The sequence below is a fragment of the Xyrauchen texanus genome, chromosome 13 (assembly GCF_025860055.1).
Source record: "Xyrauchen texanus isolate HMW12.3.18 chromosome 13, RBS_HiC_50CHRs, whole genome shotgun sequence".
In the NCBI taxonomy this organism is placed as follows: domain Eukaryota; kingdom Metazoa; phylum Chordata; class Actinopteri; order Cypriniformes; family Catostomidae; genus Xyrauchen; species Xyrauchen texanus.
The window spans coordinates 39,576,969-39,596,265 of NC_068288.1; the positions used below are offsets into that span (position 1 = coordinate 39,576,969).

A 19,297-nucleotide genomic window follows, 5' to 3' on the forward strand; every position below is an offset into this window, starting at 1 on the left:
CTACCCAGGCCCCCTTGACTTATGCTTTTTTAAAGCAGGGATGAGTCATAATTGTTTTTTGTGGTAATAAACATACCACAAATGTTGTCTATTGAGCTTAACTGGTATTGAACCTAGAATATTCCTTAATGCTGTTTTATGACCTTCCATTGTGTCTGTTTATCAAGCCTCAGTGTAAGATTTTACACGTAAAAGTGCTCCATAGAGACTTGGAGGTGGGCTCTTTTGACTTGGGCCGGGCCAGTAAGCAACCACTTAGCAACCCAAAGAACAATTAGCAATCACCTATAGCAACATTTTGTGAACCGAATTTAAGCTTCTCTTTGCTTTGTGAGCACAGTGTCCAAGTTATTCTTCATTTGATGTAATTGACTGCTTGGCTTGGATGGTAGTAACTTTCTCTGCCATTGTCCCGGTAACCGCATTGCTGTGCAGTCTACTGCAAATGGGATAACAATACTTTTGAAATGGTATATGCAGAGTACAACATTTGTTACAGGTTGCAATCTCATTAAATATGTTTGCCCACAATCAGGTTTCCTTCAGTCACTGTGCTTTCACAGCAAATCTGATCCTTTCAAAGAACTAGTGCTGTGGTACACTGTAAAAATCTCACATTACACTGTCTAACTAAGAGGTGGAAACACATGATGTGTGCCAGAGATTCGTTTAGGAGGACACCTGATAACAAGGGGGAATTCAGAGGTCACATTTAGTGATGTGGAAAATGAACACACCCAAGCATTTTAAAAGGTTTTAATCAAACATACTTTATAAAAATATGATATTAAGCAATATCTGTAATGTATTGTTTTGTAAAAGTACAACATTTCATAGCAATTATAAATAAATAAAACTTCTAGTTTAGAAAGTGCACTATTAAAGGGATAGTTCACTCAAAAATTTAATTTCTGTCAACATTTACTTACCCTCAACTTGTTCCAAAGCTCAAAGGCTTTTTTTCTTTCTTACTGTAGAACACAAAAGATTTTAGGCAGAATGACAGCCTAAATCACCATTCACTTTCATTGTATGGAAAACAGCAGCGTAAACTTTCTTCAAACGTTCTCTTTTTGTGTTCCACAGAAGAAAGTTAAGTCATTCGGCTTTGGAACCATTTGAGGGTGAGTAAATTACATTTTGGGCAAACTATTCTTTTAAAGTTTAAACATGGAAGCTTTAAGGGGTTAACACTGTGCAACATGTGTCCACTTGAATACTAGCACAAAGGAGCCGTCCGATTACGTGCCCTGTAGTTGAAAATCCAGAGAAAACTTATTTAGGAAAACAAAACATGTAACTGCTATAATACAATCTAAGATCAAACTAAGAATAGACAATGGACAGGTTGCAACTAATGCCAGAACTAACAACTATTGAATGCAGTACATTAGTATGAGATTAATCATTTGATGATTTTGATCAACAAAGAGAATCTTAAAGAGACATATTAAGTTTTTGACACTGGTAGGTACCTTGAGTTTAGAGACTTTTATATAGATATAACTCCTCTTTTGTCCTTTTTTCTTCTCCAGTATTGTATGAACTATGAAGCATTTTCAAACAAGGAGATAAAGTCATTATAATACATTATTTATTGATCTAACTCATATATATTTAGTTAATATTATATTAGTCAAGCAGTCCTGCTGCATGCTGTTTGTGTGTAATTAGCATTCGGGGAAAAATCAGCTCTGCATACAGCTGTTTTCATCATTTGGTTAGCAACATCAGGCAACCCTTTCACACCCTTTCATTTAAAGGCTTATGCTCATTATGTTCCCAGATGACTGCACATTTTTACAGGTTACACCAGAAATAATGCAACTATCTAGATTCTCTGAACTTCCTTGAGGTTGTTTCCCATTAATTAGTAACCTGCATGTTTCCAGGCACTTCCTTGAAACCAGCCAAAAAAAATAAATAAATGTCATACTTTATTTTACAGTGTTTATATTTTTTATGTACTGTATATACAAAAGAGTAAGTTTACTGAATAATTTATGGAGCTGTTTGTAATCAAACAAAGATTATTTCTATCGTAATTCATTTTAGTAACATATGTAAAGGCTGCTATAAACATGGACACTGTAAAATGAAGTGCAACTGAAAATCCCATTTTCAAATTCTGCCATTTACACACACTCATTTGTTTAAAATCCATATGACTTTTTTCCGAGGAACACAATGAGATGTCAACATTGACTCTCAATGAATGGAAAAATCTGCCTGATCTAATGAACCATTGCCGTGACAACATTTTTGCTAAAAGAAATTGCGTGCTTCATTACACGCTTTGCTGCAGATTCCCAGTGTAATATCCACCGGAGGGTGCCAAATGCAGGTAAAATGGTGTTGTAATCAGACGAGGTTTTTGAAGTGAATATTATATGTCATCTTTAATGAGTAAAACGTACCTCCCTAATAGGGTTGCATGCATACGTACAAACGAAATATTGTGAAACCAAAAATGTTTAAATGGTACGATATCTTGTTAATTTCGGTACCATATTAAAGTATGCTGCCATTAGCGTAATGTAATGAGAATTTTGTGATGAAATCAAAGACTATTTGAAAATAATAAAAAAAAAAAATCTCAATATGGCCAAGTGTGATCATTAAACAGCAGAAGAATGTAATTTAACACACACAGACACGCATACACACTATTACTGCTTGATTTCCATGCAGTGTGTCCAATAGTATCCACCTGCAGAGCCGCAGATCAGTGTGTTTAGTATATAAACGTCTGCAAACTCTCATATGACCTTTTTACCAGAGATTTCAGCTCACAATTCGGAGGAAGTTTTGATATAACGAACCCTTCAAAAAAGGGAGAACTTCAAAGGCCTTTCAAAATATAAGTCCTGCTAAAATGAGAGCGTCATTTAAATGGATGCATGAAATTTAAGACATTACAACAGAAAAATATTACTAATGCATAAAAGTGTAATATTCATAGCAATAATGCTCACAATAAAAATTTTATAATATTAAATGGTTATATTATTAAGATTATTATCTGTACGCAATATCACAAAAGATAAATACCAGTATTGAATATCGGAATGTTGTGATTCAGCCATAGCAGACTTTTGCCTCAGGAAATCAGATTGTTTTCATTAATACTGTGAAGCTCTAGTGTGCATCTTTTTTTTTTTCACCAAAAATAATTATTTATAAATTATTATATTTTCATTTGATCAAACCTGTACAGTATATATTTGATTAAACATAATTTGATCTTAACATTTAATAAAAACATTTAACATAGAATCTACAACAATTTAAACAGAAAAGGCATAATTGTTTTCTTTAAGACTTTATGCATTTCTTTTTGTCAATAATTATCTGTGTAATTTCATCATAAATCTGAGTTTTTTATTTCATTTGTTGCCTTAGTATCGAATTAGTATCGTTACGAGGTAGCAGGGCTGGTATCGTACAAAGCCAAAATTGTGGTATCGGAGCTACCCTACTCCCTAACCTAAAACTTGAACCTAAACCTAACCGATAGTGTCCTAAAAGCAAATGAGACATGAAAAGAACATTTATTGAAGTCACTTCTATGACAGTTTCTTCTCACGTTTCTGCTTGTGCGCTTGGCTGGTCTCAAACATCGGTCCGTTGAGTCCAAACTCCAACAATATTAGGTGAGCTATTCACATTGAAAGTGTGTAAATGTATTTGGGTCTGTAATACAAGAATTAAAATGTGTAGTTTTTCAAAGATGCATTGGAGTAAAAGTGTTTCACAATCAAAGCATAGCAGTGTGTGAGTAATAGTGTGAAAAGTAAGTGTTTATAAAGTCATAATCAGCCATTGTAGTTGTGATTTGTCTGAACGAGAATAAAACGCACTGTTGTTGAGGCACCTCTAGTGTAAATTTCAACAGGAAACTGCGGCGAAAAGTATAATGCGGCACGTAAAACTCAGTTTGCAAAAATTTTGTTATATTGTAGTCCAGTGGTTAAAGGTAAATATTAACCCTGGATATAGCGATATTTCACACTTGTAATTAAACAGGGGTTAGCACTGCTTTTGACCCAAATAGCGGTGCCACGGTATAACCAGTGTGATTGAAAAACTATGTTTTTTTATTTATGTTTTTTTTTTAAATAAAATTATTTACCAATTTCAAGTTTGAAAAAAGTTCATCAGTATTTTTTATCAAACATACCAAATTCTCATCAAAAAAGAACACCATATTGAAAAGATAGAGTTCATGCAAGTCTTATTCATGCAAGTGGCAACTAGAGTAAACAAAGTCAGCGTGTCTATGTATGCATTTCTAAAGCAGCAATTCAAGCGGTGTTCGAGTTTGCCATGCTTAACTATGCCAGCATGATTTTAAAGCCAGTTGACAGATTGAGAAATATTCTCACCCTTTCTGTTTAGAAAAAAGCCAAGCCCGACATAAACAACAAACTAAACAAACAAAACAAAAAACTGTGGAGAGTAAGGAGATATTGTTAAACAATGGTTAAAAATAAGTGGTTAAAATATTAAAAGGTTTGGAATGATATAATATAATATTCAATAAAAGTCAATGAAAAGCCTTAAATATGGCTTAAATTTTGCATCGACATGGTCCATGTGGCAAGATTCAACAAAGTAGTCCACTCCAAATCATTTGTATACTTACTTGCACCAACAAAACTGCAAATGATGATAATCCCTAAAAGAACAACATTGTTATTAAAAACAGTGTGATATTCCCTACCAGTCAAAGATTTGAAGACACTTAAATAAATACATTTTTCTCATGATTTTGAAGGCTTTCTGATATAGGTTTATGCTTAAACACTTGAAATTAGTTTAGAGCAGTAATCTAGGCGAAGGGTGGCTAATTTGAAAAAGTTACTTTCATAGTTCACAGTTTCACAGTCATGTACAAATTAGATACCTATATCCACATATTTCATACATATTTCTGTGTTATATTATATAATTATCTCTGTGCTATTTTAGTTTTGATGACTTTCCTATTATTCTAAAATATGGAAAACAGTAATAATAAAGAAAGTTGCTGTGTCCAAACTTTTGACTTGTTGGGCATAAACATGCACATAAACTCTAGACAGCTTTGTCAGGGAACTCAATAACAGTGGTGACAGCACTGCTCTTATAAGTAAACAAAAACAACAATTCATTACTCATTTAACTGGCTGGGCCAATTAAATGGTGTCATGTTGTATGGAAAACAACTATAGGACCACCTTACTTTTCCTTTGGATAAACACAGTCAGACATTTAATTCAGCATAGTGGATCTATAATTTCACATAAACGATGACTCACTTTGTGAATATGTAAAAGGCGTTTCCTCATCCCTTTCTGCAATAAAAGAAAGTGGCATCAAATAACCATGACACATGATTAGTATGAGAATAACAAGATGCATGCATCAGAATGGAGAAATATGCTGTATTTTGTAGTTTGGCTTTCTTACCATATGCACTGCTGTTAGTTGTATCTTTGTTTTTGGTAAAGTTTTTTGTGCCTGTTGAAAGAAGATTTCAGTACATCACCTTATATGTTTGTAGTTTCCAATACAATGTTCTACATCTAAACTTATAGTCAGTTCAGATAATGGAACACAACTTATATTAACCTCTGCAAAGCCACAGATTTCTATTTACAGTACATGCTCAACCCCTTCCACTTTTGTTAACTAAATAGTCTGGTTAAATTTGATTACGCTTTCAGGTACTAAAAAAAAGTGTTGTCCTCTCAGCTCTGTTTAACAACATTTAAACAAACAGGAAGGACAGACCAGCCACTCTCTACACACACAGCAGTAGGTAAACCTTTCATGCTGTAACCTGGCTTGCTTTTAAATGTGGTTTCACTTGAAAACATTTATGGAGGGCTTCTTTTAATCTTGTAACTATATTTAACTTCTGGATCTTCACATTCAATAGCTGAAAATTAAAAATTAACAATAATAAAATAAAAAATGTATCAAAAAAAGTAAAGCTGCTAAATAGAGGGAAATAATTGTGTAATCTAACAAAAACAATAGTTATAGCTGTAAATACAATACCAATATACTGTGCATGTATTACTGAAACCATATCAAGACTTCGAGATATCTGGCACATTTCAATATGCATGGAAATCTAGTAATGTTAAGCAGGCCCAAGAAGTATAAACATTAGGTGCAAAATGTTTAAATACTCCAAGGCTAGATAAGATTGTTATTTGCTTTGGAACTGTATCCAATATTTCTCTGGCAAGAGACATTTTTCTAGAGAAGAATCAAATATTATTTTATAAATGATGGTATACTACAATTAATAGTCTCACTTATTTGAAATGCATTATGTACAATAGAGTCCAATAGCAGGAATTTCTCAATAAAGAAATAGTTTTTTTGCTCAAAGATTTAAATGTTGTGATTGACCTCGAAGCTGGTTGATTTGGTTAATGGCATTTCAATCTTTATTGGAGAAACTTTTTAAATTTCTATGGCAAAAAAAAAAACAAATGGTGAAAACACTGGGCTGGACAACTTACCATTTAAACTTAAGGCGGTTGTGGCTATGCTTGTAGCTATATTTGTGGTGATGCTTGCTGTTGTCTGTGTTTGGTTTTCTGTTGAAAGAAAAAGTATGTCATTCTCTACTTTTGCAGTCTCCATTACAATGTTCCCTATCAAAAAGCCAAACTTTGATGCTGCGCTGATTTAGTGCTTTGGGAACAACTTTAGGTGTTACCAGCTGTGAATATGTGTGCAACACGTCAATGAAATTGACTAGAATGTATAGCCTCTGCTGATGACATCATTGGATGCACCTGTATCAGGGCTATAAATAGATGCATCACAGGTGCATCATCAGATCTTTTGTCTTCAGATCACTCTGTGTGTGTGTTGTGCTTCATGAGCCTGTCAGAAATGTTCTACTTAGTATCAAAGTTAGGCAGTGCACAGAAACCTCTCTCTTTTTAAAAAAAATAAATAAATTACTGAAAGACAGAGCAAGCGGTGTGTGTGTTCCCTTGTTTACGCTATATGGCTGAGAGGGACACACACCAGTTTTGTCGGCAGGCTGGTCCTCTCCGCACACATTCATAAGATTTTATAGTTTGGATGTTCATGCCACTCCGAGCTCTTATGTCCTTGAGTCAACATCACAAGCGCATGTCTGAGACCACTCACGCTTTTGTGAGCACAACTACATAACCATAAGAGGTCCGGACAACCACACTGCGGCGGCGTGGGTATTATCGTTACCAAAGCACTAAATCAGCGCAGCATCAAATTGTAGCTTTTTGATAGGGAATGTCTCGGGTTACTTAACTGTAACCCCTGTTCCCTGATAAAAGCGGAACGAGATGCTGCACTTCATTGCCGCACTGGGATGCCCCAGGACCTGGTATACTTCCTTTAATCTTGTAACTAAATTTAACTTCTGGATCTTTACATTCAATAGCTGAAAATTAAAAATTAACAATAATAAAAACAAAAATTTATCAAAACATGTAAAGCTGCTAAATAAAGGGAAATAATTGTGTAATCTATCAAAAACAATAGTTATAGCTGTAAATACAATACCAATATACTGTGCATGTGTTACTGAAACCATATTAAGACTTCAAGATATCTGGCACATTTCAATTTGCATGGAAATCTAGTAATGTTAAGCAGGCCCAAGAAGTATAAACATTAGGTGCAAAATGTTTCAATACTCCATGGCTAGATAAGATTGTTATTTGCTTTGGAACTGTATCCAACATTTCTCTGGCAAGAGACATTTTTCTAGAGAAGAATCAAATATTATTTTATAAATTATGGTATGTTACTATTAATAGTCTCACTTATTTGAAATGCATTATGTACAATAGAGTCCAATAGCAGGAATTTCTCCATAAAGTAATACATTTTTAACAATAACTTACAAGCCTTTCAAGACAGGCCTACAATCAACTTTGTGTTTCTTAAGCAATGATTTATAAAGAAGATGTGGGACTGACAATCATAGCAAAAGAGCTCAGCAGCAACTCTCATACTGTTTTCATATTTATATATTATTATATATAAATATTTTTGTCAAAATTCAATAGTTTTATTTCGTACTGTTTTTGATTCAATTGGGAGGAATTGTTGATTTTAAGTACATGATGCACCATTGAGTTTTTTGCTCGAAGATTTAAATATTGTGATTGACCTCGAAGCTGGTTGATTTGGTTAATGGCATTTCAATCTATATTGGAGAAACTTTTTAAATTTCTATGTCAAAAAACACTGGGCTGGACAACTTACCATTTAAACTTAAGGCGGTTGTGGCTATGCTTGTAGCTATATTTGTGGTGATGCTTGCTGTTGTCTGTGTTTGGTTTTCTGTTGAAAGAAAAAGTATGTCATTCTCTACTTTTGCAGTCTCCATTACAATGTTCCCTATCAAAAAGCTAAACTTTGATGCTGCGCTGATTTAGTGCTTTGGGAACAACTTTAGGTGTTACCAGCTGTGAATATGTGTGCAACATGTCAATGAAATTGACTAGAATGTATAGCCTCTGCTGATGACATCATTGGATGCACCTGTAGCAGGGCTATAAATAGATGCATCACAGGTGCATCATCAGATCTTTTGTCTTCAGATCACTCTGTGTGTGTTGTGCTTCATGAGCCTTTCAGAAACTTTCTATTTTCCTCTGTTAGGAGTTTGATTTTGTTAGGCATTGCGCAGAAACCTTTATCTTTTTACAAAAAAAAATGTATTAAAAAAATTACTGAAAGACAGAGCAAGCGGTGTGTGTTCCCTTGTTTACGATATATGGCTGAGAGGGACACACCAGTTTTGTTTTGTTTTTTTTTTAATGCTGCTCTTGCGTTGGGGCGGGGCGGGTGCAGCATTGCGATCTGTTCACAGTCAAAACGCTTTGCTCTCTTCTTGCTTACTTCCGAGAGTCAGCGCCCACACTTCTGGTCGGTCCCTGTCGCTCGCTCTCTCCCCAAATCCAGCTGGTCCTTCCCGTGATCCTGAAATGCTCTCCGGCAGCTCTTCAGTTCATGAGGGGGACCGTGAATCTCTTGATTCTGTGGACTTCGAGTTAACCACCTCCAAGCATTCCGGGTATGATAATAAATCATCTGAGGAATTACTCGAGGTGAGTACTCATGCGGTGGCCTGGTTTCAATTAGACTGGTCATGTGAACAAGAGACCCCCAAACGCTCCAAGTTGGAGGACATATTTCTGTCTGGTGGCCAAGGGAAGGGAATGCCTCATCAATCCCTTCCTTTCTTTGATGACCTCCATGACGAGCTCTTTCGTTCATGGAGGAAACTTTATACTTCCTGTATCTTCGTGCCCTTGAATGTCGATATATTCGACTATCGTGGGTGCTGAGGCACTGGGGTATTCGGTGATGCCGCCGTTTGAAGAAACACTTGCGGGTTATCTCTCGCCTGGCTCGGCATCATCGTTAAAAAGACCCACTCTCCCCACAAAACCATGCAGGACCACCTCCACACTTGTGAGGAAGGCTTATCAAGCAGCAGGTCAGGCTGTTGCTGCCCTGCACAATATGGCAGTGTTACAGGCGTACCAGGCTGATCTGTTGAAGGACCCGAGTGTGGGCACCACGGTCGATGAGGAGGCTTTCTGCAAGCTTCGTCGAGCCACGGATCTATCTCTCCGTGCGATCAAGCAGACGGCCCGTGCCATTGGCCATTTCTTTGCCATGGGGGCCGCCACCACCAAGCAGACAATTTTGCATTGGGTGAGGGACTCTATTGCCCTGGCCTACGAGGCCCGCAGTCAAGCTTTGCCAATAGGTATCATGGCTCACTCTACCAGAGGGGTCGCCTCCTCTAAAGCCTTGGCTAGAGGTGTCCCTCTGCAGCATGTTTGTGATGCGGCAGGCTGGTCCTCTCTACACACATTCATAACATTTTATGGTTTGGATTTCCATGCCACTCCGAACTCTTATGTCCTTGAGTCTACATCACAAGCTCATGTCTGAGACCTCTTGCGCTCTTGTGAGCACAACAACACAACCGTAAGGGGTCCGGACGTCCACAGTGTGGCAGCGTGGGTATTCTCGTTCCCAAAGCACTAAATCAGCGCAGCATCTCGTTACGCTTTTATCAGGGAACAGGGGTTACAGATAAGTAACCAGAGACATTCTACATCTAGACAATTAAGATGATGGAAACAGATTCACAGATTTCCTCAAAACTGGAGTGCCCATCATTCACAAAATTCTACCCCCACTCTTGCATGTTTATAAAATATTGTTTGTAAATATGAGTAGTTCATTCCCTCATAAAATAATTTGTTATTTTATTTGTAATTTGTTTTTTTATGTTCAATGAAGTGTGTGTATATATATATATATATATATATATATATATATATATATTGTGGCAGAGGCGAGGTGGTCGTGATTCTGCACACCCTGCCCCTAATCAGGCTAATCAAGGCTCTGAGAAGGAAAAGAGCCAACCGGAGACTTGATTAGCCTGATTAGGGCCGGGTGTGCAGAATCAAGACCGCCCCACCCTCAGCCCTGTCACAAAATTCTACCACCTCTTTCATGTTTATTTAATGTTGTTTGTAAATTAGATGTTCATTTTTTATGTTCAATAAATTGTGTGTGTGTGTGTGTGTGTGTGTGTGTGTGTGTGTGTGTGTGTGTGTGTGTGTGTGTGTGTGTATATATATATATATTCATGGCTTATAGAAGTTTATTTCCAAGGTGAAACTTAATGGGGAAAATACTTTTTTTATAGACTACATCAACATGTACAACAAAGAGAGTGCACTTCCTGCAAAAAGGCATTGATCACAAAAGACCAGAAGGACCTGCTCAACAAGAAGAAGAGGAGGATTTTCAGGTGAAGGTAGAGACCTATACATAGAATAGTATTGAAGAATGCACAGGCAAATGCAAATGCATAGGTCAATAAGGTGACAAAACATTACAAAAATAAGAAAAAAACATACTGGACTGAAAGGTCAGAATGCAATTGTGCTGTACAACAAAAGTCAGAATAGGCTCATAGTCTGTCATGGGTCATGGGTCTTTTGTTCAGCAGGCTGCTAGAGATGTTCTGCCCATTCTTTCATGTAATGGCATCATAATGCTGAAATACCTGTGTACCAATACATGATCAAGCTGTTTAAGGACCAGCTTTTGGAATTGTAATGTTCCATTACTTATCGCAGTACTATTTTTTATGATACCCAGCTGGGATATTTAAGCAATATTACACAAACAAGAATACTGTTATAACGAATATCAGCATGGCTCTGATTCAGCTAGACCAGACATGTTTCTAGCGATAAGTAATTAGCAATTTTGGAACCAAAGAAATTAACCCAGCGCTGGTAAGTGCATGTAACAATAATGGAAACCAAGCTAGAAACGTTCAAAACCAAATTATAAATCTGAGAAAACATGGCCTCTGACCGTGCCATATTGGTGGTGGTAAATCATACTTCCCATCTTCTACATATGTCATTAATATGTTTCCAATGAGGATGTAGTTAGCATAGCAAGAATATTCTATGACATTATTATTCCCAGCAGCTCCCATGTATGTCACTGTGATGATGAGGAGGAGGGCGTGGCTGGGCCGTGTGTAAGGCCGGTGTTGAGTCAACTGATCAGCGGGAGAGCGAGATAAAGGGGAGCCAGTTCAAGAGAGACACACCCAACTCTATGTAACAATAATGGAAACCAAGGGACTGGCAACGTGTCCTCTAGCTTGTTGTGGTTGTGGCTGATAAGGCAAAAGCTCAACTTAATAAGGTAAATGTAGCTTTTAAGCTTGGAGATTGATGCAGAAACTTCAAAAGAATGAATTATAAATATGAGAAAACTATTTAACATGTTAAATAAGTGTGATTATATAAAAAATAAAGAATATAAAAATATACAATACGGATTAAAATTCCTTATTTTATATTTATTATACTGTAGGTCCTACATATAATATTTAGAAATATTTGAATTATTAGGCATTATTTAAATGAATTAAATTATTTGGGGACTTTTCTCATCAAATAATTATGTATGTGATTTATTCAATGAAATATGTCATATAATTAAACAGCCCTATACAAAACATGACTTCTGACCTTTGCATATTGGTGGTGTTGAATCATACCCTTCTTCTCCACATGTCAAGAATCTATTTCCAATGAGGATGTAGTTAGTTTCGCAGGAATATTCAATGACATCATCAAGCTCAGGAGCGTCCTTGTATGTCATTATCTTGCCATGTTCAATTTGGACAGGTGGATCACACGTTATCACTACAAAAGATATAAAGTGACAGAGGCTGTTAGAACATGTCTACTGTACATACAGTATAAAAACATTTTTTATTTACATTTATTAAAAAAAAATGTATTACACTGGCATGATTAATTTAAATGAATGGAAATGTATAAAATAATTAGAATGATATTTAAAATTATTGATATTAAAAAGTAATAATAATTATATTATTTATATACATAATTAAGGTTAGTTCACCCAAAAATGAAAATTCTCTCATCATTTACTCACCCTCATACCATCCCAGATGCGTATGAATTCCTCTCTTCTGCAAAACACATTTTAAGATTTTTAAAAGAGTATTTCAGCTCTGTTGGTCCTCACAATGCAAGTGAATGGTGACCAGAACTTTGAAGGCCCAAAAGGCAGTATAAAATTAATTCATAAGACTTCAGTGGTTAAATCATGTCTTCTGAAGCAATATGAAAGGTGTAGGTGAGAATCAGATTAATATAGAGCTGAGATATTCTTCTAAATATCTATTTTTTGTGTTCTGCTGAAGAAAGAAAGACATACATGTCTGGGATGGCATGAGGGTGAGTAAATAATAAGAGAATTTTCATTTTTGGGTGAATTTTCTCTTCAAGTTGCCTTAAAATGCTGATTTCATAGGCAGCTCATTCGTTTCACCGAGCACTGATGCTAGTTTTTGCAGAGTTGAGGGTATGGAGCCAAAGATGAGGACTCACGTGTACACCTAGATCTTCCACCCCAACCAGAGACAAGACATTGCCTGTGGCTTGACCCTTCAAGAAAATATCTGAATAAAAGAGGGAAAAAAAAGTCAACCCTAATTGTTTGCCACATTACATGTACTATATGGACAGCAGGGGACACAGAAGTTCTTACCCTCTCTCACATTCAGGTCTTGCAAATGCACCAAACAATGTTCCATCTAATATGCTATATTTCATATGTGGTGAAGGTTTAGGTGGACCACAGTCTCGCTCTAAAATGAGTCCAAATACAGCAGTTTAATACAGTCTTCCATATAACTTTAAGCGATAGTCCTCTCATTTTTTTGACCGATTGTGACACACAAGATTTGAATGTGTACATTAATGAGATTTGAGAGCTTCAACAGAGGGAAAGGTTTTCAGTAAATAACAACTCAAATTCCAGTCTATTTATCACACAAAGCTATCGTTTGGCTTTAAATGACCTGGAAAATAGTGTGCAAGTCACAAGGACTACTTTTCTGGTGCTTTTTTCTCTTTTCACTAATAGTGGTTAGAGAATGCTTTTACTGCATGGAAAAGAGCAGCTCATATATTCTGCAAAATATCTCCGTTTGTGCACACACAATACCTACAGGTTTCAAATTACATGTCCAAATAAATAATAATAAGCAACATTATCAGAATTGCACAAAAAGGGTCTGCTTAAGAAGTCATAAAACAATTACTTTTGCATATTAGTTCCACGTCACTCCACATGCCACCCCTGCAGATGATTTTAGTTGACCCATAATCTCTCAAGTGTCCATTGGAACACTCCAGGGTAGCTTCTGAATTCTCTGGGAAATGATTCTTCTGTGTGGATTCCAAGGACAAGACATATTTGCCATGCAGAGAAGGCTGTGGGCATTCCGCTAAATCAACAACAGAAACAAAATGAAGATAAGTAACTAAACTATTAGCAGGGATATTAATGAATAAGAAGTTCAGTAACAGGTGAAGTTTGAACAGTTGACGTGACATGTCAAGAAATGACAGCTCTCCGACAGTCTGGCATGCTACATTCCATCGAAAACTATTTTAAACATCTCGGTTGAAACCGCTCTACAATAATGGCAATATTCTAATATTGGCTATGGTGTTTGAGCCCTGCCTGTTTTGGTGCAAAACTGTCCGCTACAAAAACATGTGCACAGACATCATTTCCTCAGAATTTCTGACTGAGAATAAGGAGTGCATCGCTCGTGCCTCAAGAACTCTCTTATAGTGGGAGTCTTGTAGTGCGGCTAGCGTTCGTAATGTCTCATTCCCTTCGTCTCAGGGAACAGAGGTTACGTACGTAACCGAGATGTTCCCTTACGACTCAGTCCACTTGACATTGCTTAGTTACACATAAGGGGAACAGAATACCATCAAGCCGCACTACACAACATAACTTCCCAGAGAGGAAACATGGCAGCGCAGTCTTATGGAACGGCAACCGACATGAGCATGCCACAGTGAGTGATCCTCCTGATGGCCAGGAGGAGAGCACTCATAATATATATATGAACTATAGTTATATATTGTGAATTAACTCCTTATGAAACCAGTCGGGAAGGGAGTTTATTTATAATGAAGTGCTTGTGACTTATGGAATTATAACGGCCTGAATGCAGGCGATTGTGTAAATGATGGGGAGCCCATACTTAAAGGGAAGGGCATAAGTGTACATATATATATGGCCAATGAATAGCAAGTGCTCTAGACAGAGAGAACTTGTGAAGAAAGAGAAGTTACTAGTTTGTAAAACCTTGCGAATGCGAAACCTAATCGCTCTTGAAGAAATAATAAAATGTCATGTATGGGACAGTTTACTGGGTCCTTGCTGTGTGAGAGACACAAATCAGTGAACACCCTCCATTTAAATGCATAGAGGCATCTTGTGGATGTTGCTCTGGTTTGTAAAATGGTGTTTATGACTGAATGCGTAAGTCTTGGCACGTGTAGTGCACCCCATTCAGAGGCCACATATGCAGGTTCCACAGCTGGGGCTGGGGATGCCAGATTGTGCCTTCTGCCTGAGAGAGGAGATCCCTCCTCATTGGTATCTTCCATGGTGTGCTGGACGGCATCTCCATCATTTCCGGAAACCATGGCTGGTTGGGCCATTTCGGTGCAACTAATAGAACCGTTTCCTTGTCCTCTCGGATTTTACATATGACAGAGTGGATCAGGCACACCAAAGGAAACATATTTGCATTTCGCCGGCCATTTGTGTGCCATTGCATCCGTTCCCAACGGGACTTGGGACTTCGAATACCAAAGGGGACAGTGGGTATTCTCCACTGAGTCAAATAGGTCAATTTCTGCTTTGCTGAATATTTCCCAAATCCTCAGTAGAGTTTGAGGATGAAGTCTCCGTTCACCCGGTATCAGCCCTTGGCATGACAGTAGGTCCGCTCCGCAATCAGGCCTGGGACATATGTCGCTCTCAGGGAGAGGTGATGACGCTCGCTCCAGAGGAGGTGGTGACACGTCAGTCTCAACTGTGGCGGTGAATGAATTCCACCTTGGCAGATTATATATGCCACAACTGTCATATTGTCGGAGCGAACCAGGAAGAGACAGTTTGATATTTCTGACTGAAATGCCTTTAAGTCTAGAAATACAGCCGATAGCTTTAGGCACTTCATGACAGCTATACAGTGGCAGTAAATAGTGATGCATATGTGCCCTTGGCGCCAAGCATTTTGTGGCACAGTGACTTTCGTGGTATGCAGCTAAATCTGTAGCGGTGCGGAGCTCTTTGAATATCGCTGGATCGAAGCCATGCTCGTCCATTTGCCTGAGGAGCTTGGCTTGAAATTCCCAGAGCACTGCCATTGTGTGAAATGCTGATCCAGCTTGTTCTGCTGCCGAGTAAGCTTTTCCCACCAGTGCGGATGTTTGTCGACACTGTTTGGAAGGATTTACCTGTTACTCGCTGGGCAGAGGTGTGCCGCTACCGCCTCCTCCATGGGGGATAATTGGGCATTTTCTTCCCTGTGATCCACATTAAAGAGGATGGCATCACTGCACGAGCGCTCCCTATCAGTGGCGCGTGCATGTTCCTCGCCCTCGCTAGGGGGAGGGGCGGCAGCATCATCCAATGACCACTCGCCTGATGCAGCAAGAGACATAATGACATCATCATTATTATCCCCAGCGTCAGATCCGCCAAACGAGATGAGGCCGCACGCTCCTTCCGAGGGCCGGAGCTCGTCTCACACATAGCGTACTGGGAAACATGCGCTTCATGGAGATTGAGATTCAAGATTGAGATTCTCGACCTTGCAGCCCCGCCGTGCCTCCTCTTGTGAACCCTCGGGTATCACATTAGAGGCAGGTGGGAGGGCGCAAGAGCTGAATCGTTCCTTAGAATGAGGGCGATTCGTGAACAAAGCGACTTGAGACTCATGTCCTCACAGTGATGACAGTCTGTCTCCATGAGAGATGACTCTGCATGACCACGGCCCAGACAAAACTCAGCTCTCATGCTTGTCTGATGGTGGGTTGGGCCTATTGCACAAGGAACACTTAGGGAACAACATCTTGAAAAACTCTTTTAGAGATATATTTCACACAAATACAATTGCTTTTTAAAATGATACTCTACACATGCCAACGCGCTGCGGAGAATCAGGATGCTGAGGTCCGTTGGCAAGGTGGAGAGATGTTCACTGGAGCACGGCAGGAGTTAATTATGGTTAATATTTTATAAATAAATATTTTACAAAAAAAAAGTTGTTTTTGTTAACATTGGTTAACATAAGCTATGAACAATGCTTTAACAGACCTGTTTAATGTTTATTTAAACATAATGCATTTTAGTTTTATTAGTTTACATTCCAAGGTTAATGTTTTAACATAAGTTTTATGTGTATTATGTATTACTTTTCTCATGAATGAACATTAAGTAAGGAATAATTGATGTCAGACCATTGAATTGTTTAAAAATAATGCACACCCGAGGTGGTAATGCTGATGTCATGTTAGAACTAGCAACGGAGGCTTGTGCTGCTTTACTCGAGGACTTACTGGAGTAAAAAGTTTGTGCGTTTGTGCGTGTGTGTGAGAGTTCGCATTTGATGGATCGAAAGAGAGAAACTCAGAAAATGAGAGAGATCGCTTCTGGGATTACCTTTTTTTGTTTGCGGCTCTCGTCAGGATTAACATCGCTTCAAAATCTGCATATTCCCATTATAAACCTAACAATGTTTTTTCATCCCCAACTTAGGATGCACTGCTCTCTCTCTCTCTCTCTCTCTCTCTCTCTCTCAATTCAATTCAGTTCAGTTGGCTTTATTGGCATGAAAGTTTCACAATGTTGCCAAAGCATCATATAGAATAAATAAAATAGAATAAAAGCAAAATACATTTTGTCCAATAACTTGGACAGTATATAATATAATTATTAGTAATATATAAATAACAGCAATATATAAATTATTATTATTATTTATTTGACCACATCACATTGTGTGTGTGTGTGTGTGTGTGTGTGTGTGTGTGTTTGTCTAAATCTTACACTGTCCCTCAGGTTGTGGCATGCTGATACATATTGGGCAGCAAGATGTGCCCTGTCCCCTTCTCCTAGGAGTATTTGTAATTTTGAGAGGTCATTTAGGTCTTTAAATTCTGAAGTTTCAGAGTTAAACTTGTTTAAGTAAACATTCCTTATTTCTCTGAATGTTTCACATTTTAGGAGATGGAAATGTAATTGGTTATTTTGTTTTGATCGCCTGTATGGCTCTTTTAAATAATTTGTCGGAGTGATATGGACCGTTATGCGGTCAAGACCTGGATCTACTTCATAGATGTGCGTTTACTTGAAAAATAATTGCGTGCCTTAGAACGTCCGTGAACAAATCAGAATCAAGCATTCAATAGATCCGTGGTAGAATCAAGAATAATAATAAATGCTGTAAAAAAATCAATTTAGGTTAGGCTACTGTTCATTGTTAGTTCATGATACCTAATGCATTTATTTTTATGTTAACTAATAGAACCTAGTGGTAAAATGCAGTTACCTAAAGTCCTAAAAGACTCAAACATTTGGGTGCATGTTAATGTTATTTAACAACTATACATTTGCAGGATGATTCAGATTGGAGGAGCATCTAAGAAACATTTGTTTACAAATCTGCTCATAGGGATAGTCGTGTAACGTTTATCCACGCGATTTATTTAGCTGAATGACTCACTTGGTTTAAAACAACTAAATAAGACACCGGTAAGAAACACAGCTTACCTTTCCCTACAGAGACGAGCGCAAACGGCAACAAAAGTAGTTGCCAAGTCTTCACACTTGTCATCGTCACTGAAGCAGATTTTATGTCACCTATAAACACTTCTCTAGAATATGTGCCTCAACAACTGGCAGAACAGTCACGATACGGTCAAATAAACCTACTCCCAAAGAAACTAAAGATTGAATGGACACGTTCCCGCTACAGCTGAAATGAAATGTAGGCTAGTATTGTCCACGTACAGTTCAAACGGCGAATCGAACACTTTAAAGCAACATTCAGTCATGCCAACAGACAACACACTCACGCCTATTAAGGACCTCTGACGTATTCGTTCTATCCGAGTGTGTTACCGCCTCTTCCAGCGAAATCTCCTCCCCTGAGATGACGCTTAAAATATGATTTAGAAAACATTTATTTATTAATTTATTTGTAAAGAGAGCGCGTGTATTTATGGAAGCCATATACGTTTCATGAACGTTTTCCAAATATTCCATTTTGTATAAACACTAAAATGTCCTGTTTTCTTAAAGTCATAGTCCAGGTTCAATACAAGTTACGCTCAATCGACAGACTTTGGCATAATCTTGATCACCACAAAAATAAATGTTGACCTGTCCCTCCTTTGCTATTATGTTTTTGCTATTGTTATGTGTTACAATCTTAATCAGTATGTGTGTGACAAATCTTAAACAAAGTATGCCTGCTAACAAATTATGAATGATGTGTGTAACTAACTAGAAAATATATGTTAAAACCAAAAACACTAAAAGGATAAGTGAATGTTAAGGTGTGATAAACTGCAGCTGCATTTCTGACACAGGAGAGGCAACATAGAAACAGTTACTACATTGGAAATTCTTTAGGAAAAAACTGATTAGAATGAACCAATGAGAGGCAAGTAATCCCACTGCTGCAAAAACAAACCAACGGAATGATTGGAACTTATCTCTTAGAATATTGGAGATGCCCCGGTGGCAAAAAATAAGCCAATCAAAAGAGTAAAAACCTGAGAACAAAGGAACACACCCTGGGTCAGAAATGTAGAAAAGAAGGGAA

The 19,297-nt window shown here is 37.6% G+C and overlaps 1 protein-coding gene across 4 annotated transcripts; it reads right to left on the reverse strand.

Annotated features, from left to right (window-relative positions):
- Nucleotides 1-753: 753 nt before the first annotated feature.
- Nucleotides 754-18,553, reverse strand: im:7151449 (complement decay-accelerating factor). 4 transcript variants are annotated; one of them, XM_052141194.1, is made up of 13 exons: nucleotides 18,241-18,553; nucleotides 13,697-13,882; nucleotides 13,141-13,240; nucleotides 12,981-13,051; nucleotides 12,090-12,266; nucleotides 8,266-8,343; nucleotides 6,519-6,596; nucleotides 5,452-5,502; nucleotides 5,301-5,336; nucleotides 4,646-4,678; nucleotides 4,386-4,449; nucleotides 1,476-3,693; nucleotides 754-1,250 (listed from the first exon to the last, which is right to left on the reverse strand). In XM_052141194.1, exons 1-12 carry the CDS (start codon nucleotides 18,302-18,304, stop codon nucleotides 3,663-3,665), a joined length of 969 nt encoding a protein of 322 aa, XP_051997154.1. In that variant the 5' UTR covers nucleotides 18,305-18,553; the 3' UTR covers nucleotides 754-1,250; nucleotides 1,476-3,662. The 4 variants fall into 4 exon arrangements, with proteins under 4 accessions (XP_051997154.1, XP_051997155.1, XP_051997156.1 ...); XM_052141193.1 differs by having other exon boundaries at nucleotides 756-1,250; nucleotides 1,476-1,546; XM_052141195.1 differs by lacking the exon at nucleotides 8,266-8,343 and having other exon boundaries at nucleotides 755-1,250; nucleotides 1,476-1,546.
- Nucleotides 18,554-19,297: the final 744 nt, after the last annotated feature.

Bases quoted from the DNA above. Each gene is read 5' to 3' on its own strand.
- im:7151449 (XM_052141193.1), bottom strand. From the start codon at position 18,304: ATGACAAGTGTGAAGACTTGGCAACTACTTTTGTTGCCGTTTGCGCTC. The intron at 8,344-12,089 runs GTCAGAAGTCAT...TTCTTTCAACAG, and splicing joins AACACCACCAATATGCAAAG to AAAACCAAACACAGACAACA. The intron at 1,547-4,385 runs GTGAGAATATTT...AATGCTTCATAG, and splicing joins CTTTTTTCTAAACAGAAAGG to TTCATACAATACTGGAGAAG.